General features: G+C 42.6%; 1 protein-coding gene across 1 annotated transcript in view; it reads right to left on the reverse strand.

The window, feature by feature from the left end:
* Positions 1 to 2298, reverse strand: part of LOC108447859 (probable crotonobetaine/carnitine-CoA ligase) — a 17750-nt gene that overhangs the window by 5003 nt on the left and 10449 nt on the right. Inside the window, exon 5 of the mRNA XM_017739066.1 lies at positions 2141 to 2298. This exon is cut by the window's right edge and continues 1 nt beyond it. Coding sequence (XP_017594555.1) covers positions 2141 to 2298 — 158 coding nt within the window. The remainder of the gene's footprint in view (positions 1 to 2140) is intronic.

Genomic DNA, 2298 nt, shown 5'->3' on the forward strand with positions numbered 1-2298 from the left:
TTTTCCCATTTTTTCCCATCTTTTCCCATTTTTTCCCATCTTTTCCCATCTTTCCCCAATTTTTCCCATATTTTCCCTTTTTTTCCCAATTTTTCCAATCTTTTCCCATCTTTTCCCATTGTTTTCCCATTTTTCGCCAATTTTTTTCCCATCTTTTCCCATCTTTTCCCATTTTTTCCCAACTTTTTCCATTCTTTTCCCATCTTTTCCCATCTTTTCCCATTTTTTCCCAACTTTTTCCATTCTTTTCCCATCTTTTCCCATCTTTTCCCATTTTTTCCCAACTTTTTCCATTCTTTTCCCATCTTTTCCCATCTTTTCCCATTTTTTCCCAACTTTTTCCATTCTTTTCCCATCTTTTCCCATCTTTTCCCATTTTCCCCATCTTTTCCCAACTTTTTCCCAATCTTCCCACTTTTTTGCCAATCTTTTCCCATTTTTCCCATCTTTTCCCATTTTTTCCCAACTTCTTCCCAATCCATTCCCATTTCTTTGCCAATTTTTTCCAATTTTTTCCAGTATTTCCCAATTGTTTTCCCAATTTTTCCCATCTTTCCCCATTGTTTTCCCATCTTTCCCCAATTTTTCCCATCTTTTCCCATTATTCCCACTTCTTCCCATTTTTTCCCATCTTTTTCCATTTTTTTCCCATCTTTACCCATTTTTTCCAATCTTTTCCCAGCTTTTTCCCAATCTTTTCCCATTTTTTCCAACATTTTCCCAATTTTTTTCCCAATCTTTCCCACTTTTTCCCATTTTTCCCATTTTTTCCCATCTTTTCCCATTGTTTTCCTATTTTTCCCATCTTTCCCCAATTTTTCCCATATTTTCCCATTTTTTCCCAATTTTTCCAATCCTTTCCCAATTTTTCCAATCTTTTCCCATTTTTTCCCATCTTTCCCCAATTTTTCCCATATTTTCCCATTTTTTTGTTTCCCATTTTTTCCCGTTTCCCATCTTCTCCCGTTTTTCCCATTTTTTCCCATCTTTTCCCAATTTTTTCGCATTTATTTCCCATCTTTTCCCACCTCTTTCCATTTTCCCCATTTCTCCCATTTTTTCCCCAATTTTTTCCCATCTTCTCCCATTTTTTCCCAATCTTTTCCAATCTTTTTCCCATCTTTCCCCATTGTTTTCCCATTTTTTCCCCTTTTCCCACCTTTCCCCATTTTTCCCATATTTTCCCATCTTTTCCCATTTTTTCCCATCTTTTCCCAGTATTTTCCCCTGTTTTTCCCCGATTTTTTCTCCCATTTTTCCTCCATTTTCCCCCGATTTTCCCAATTTTTCTCCAATTTTTTCTGATTTTTCTCCAATTTTCCCCTGATTCCCCCCAGTTTTTCCCGATTTTTCCCCAAACTTTTCCCATTTTTTCCCCAATTTTTCCCCCTATTTTCCCAATTTTCCCTGAGTTTTTTCCCAATTTTCCCCCGATTTTTCCCCTGATTCCTCCCAGTTTTTCCCCCGATTTTTCCCTATTTTTTTCCCCCATTTTTCCCAATTTTTCCCCATTTTCCCCTCATTTTTCCCGCACCTTCCCGCCCAGGTTGCCGATGCTGCAGTTGCACTCGTTGCCTCCGTAGAATTCCCCACTTTTCCCTGATTCTTCCCCAATTTTTCCCCAATTTTTCTCCAATTTTCCCCTGATTCCCCCCAGATTTTCCCCCGATTTTTTCCCAATTTTCCCCCATTTTTCACCCTGATTTTTCCCCAATTTCTCCCCATTTTTCCCCAATTTTTTCCCATCTTTTCCCCCGATTTTCCCCAATCTTTCCCCCGATTTTTCCCAATTTCCCCCAATTTTCCCCCATTTCCCCGCACCTTCCCGTCCAGGTTGGCGATGCTGCAGTTGCACTCGGTGCCTCCGTAGAATTCCCAATTTCCCCCTGATTTTTCCCAATTTCCCCCCCATTTTTTCCCGATTTTCCCCCCGATTTCTCCCCAATCTTTTCCCCCGATTTTTCCCAATTTCCCCCGTTTTTCCCCCATTTTTCCCTACCCGCCTCCTGCGCGTAGAATTCCCAATTTCCCCCTGATTTTTCCCAATTTCCCCCCCATTTTTTCTCGATTTTCCCCCCGATTTCTCCCCAATCTTTTCCCCCGATTTTTCCCAATTTCCCCCGATTTTCCCCCATTTCCCCGCACCTTCCCGTCCAGGTTGGCGATGCTGCAGTTGCACTCGGTGGCTCCGTAGAATTCCCCGATCTGGCGCAGCCGGAAGCGCCGCCGGAATTCGGGCCAGAGCTGTGGCCGGAGCCCGTTGCCCATGGCCAGGCGCACGCGGGGCCGCGCCTCCGC

The sequence above is a fragment of the Corvus brachyrhynchos genome, unplaced genomic scaffold (genome assembly GCF_000691975.1).
Source record: "Corvus brachyrhynchos isolate BGI_N302 unplaced genomic scaffold, ASM69197v1 scaffold527, whole genome shotgun sequence".
NCBI classification, from domain to species: domain Eukaryota; kingdom Metazoa; phylum Chordata; class Aves; order Passeriformes; family Corvidae; genus Corvus; species Corvus brachyrhynchos.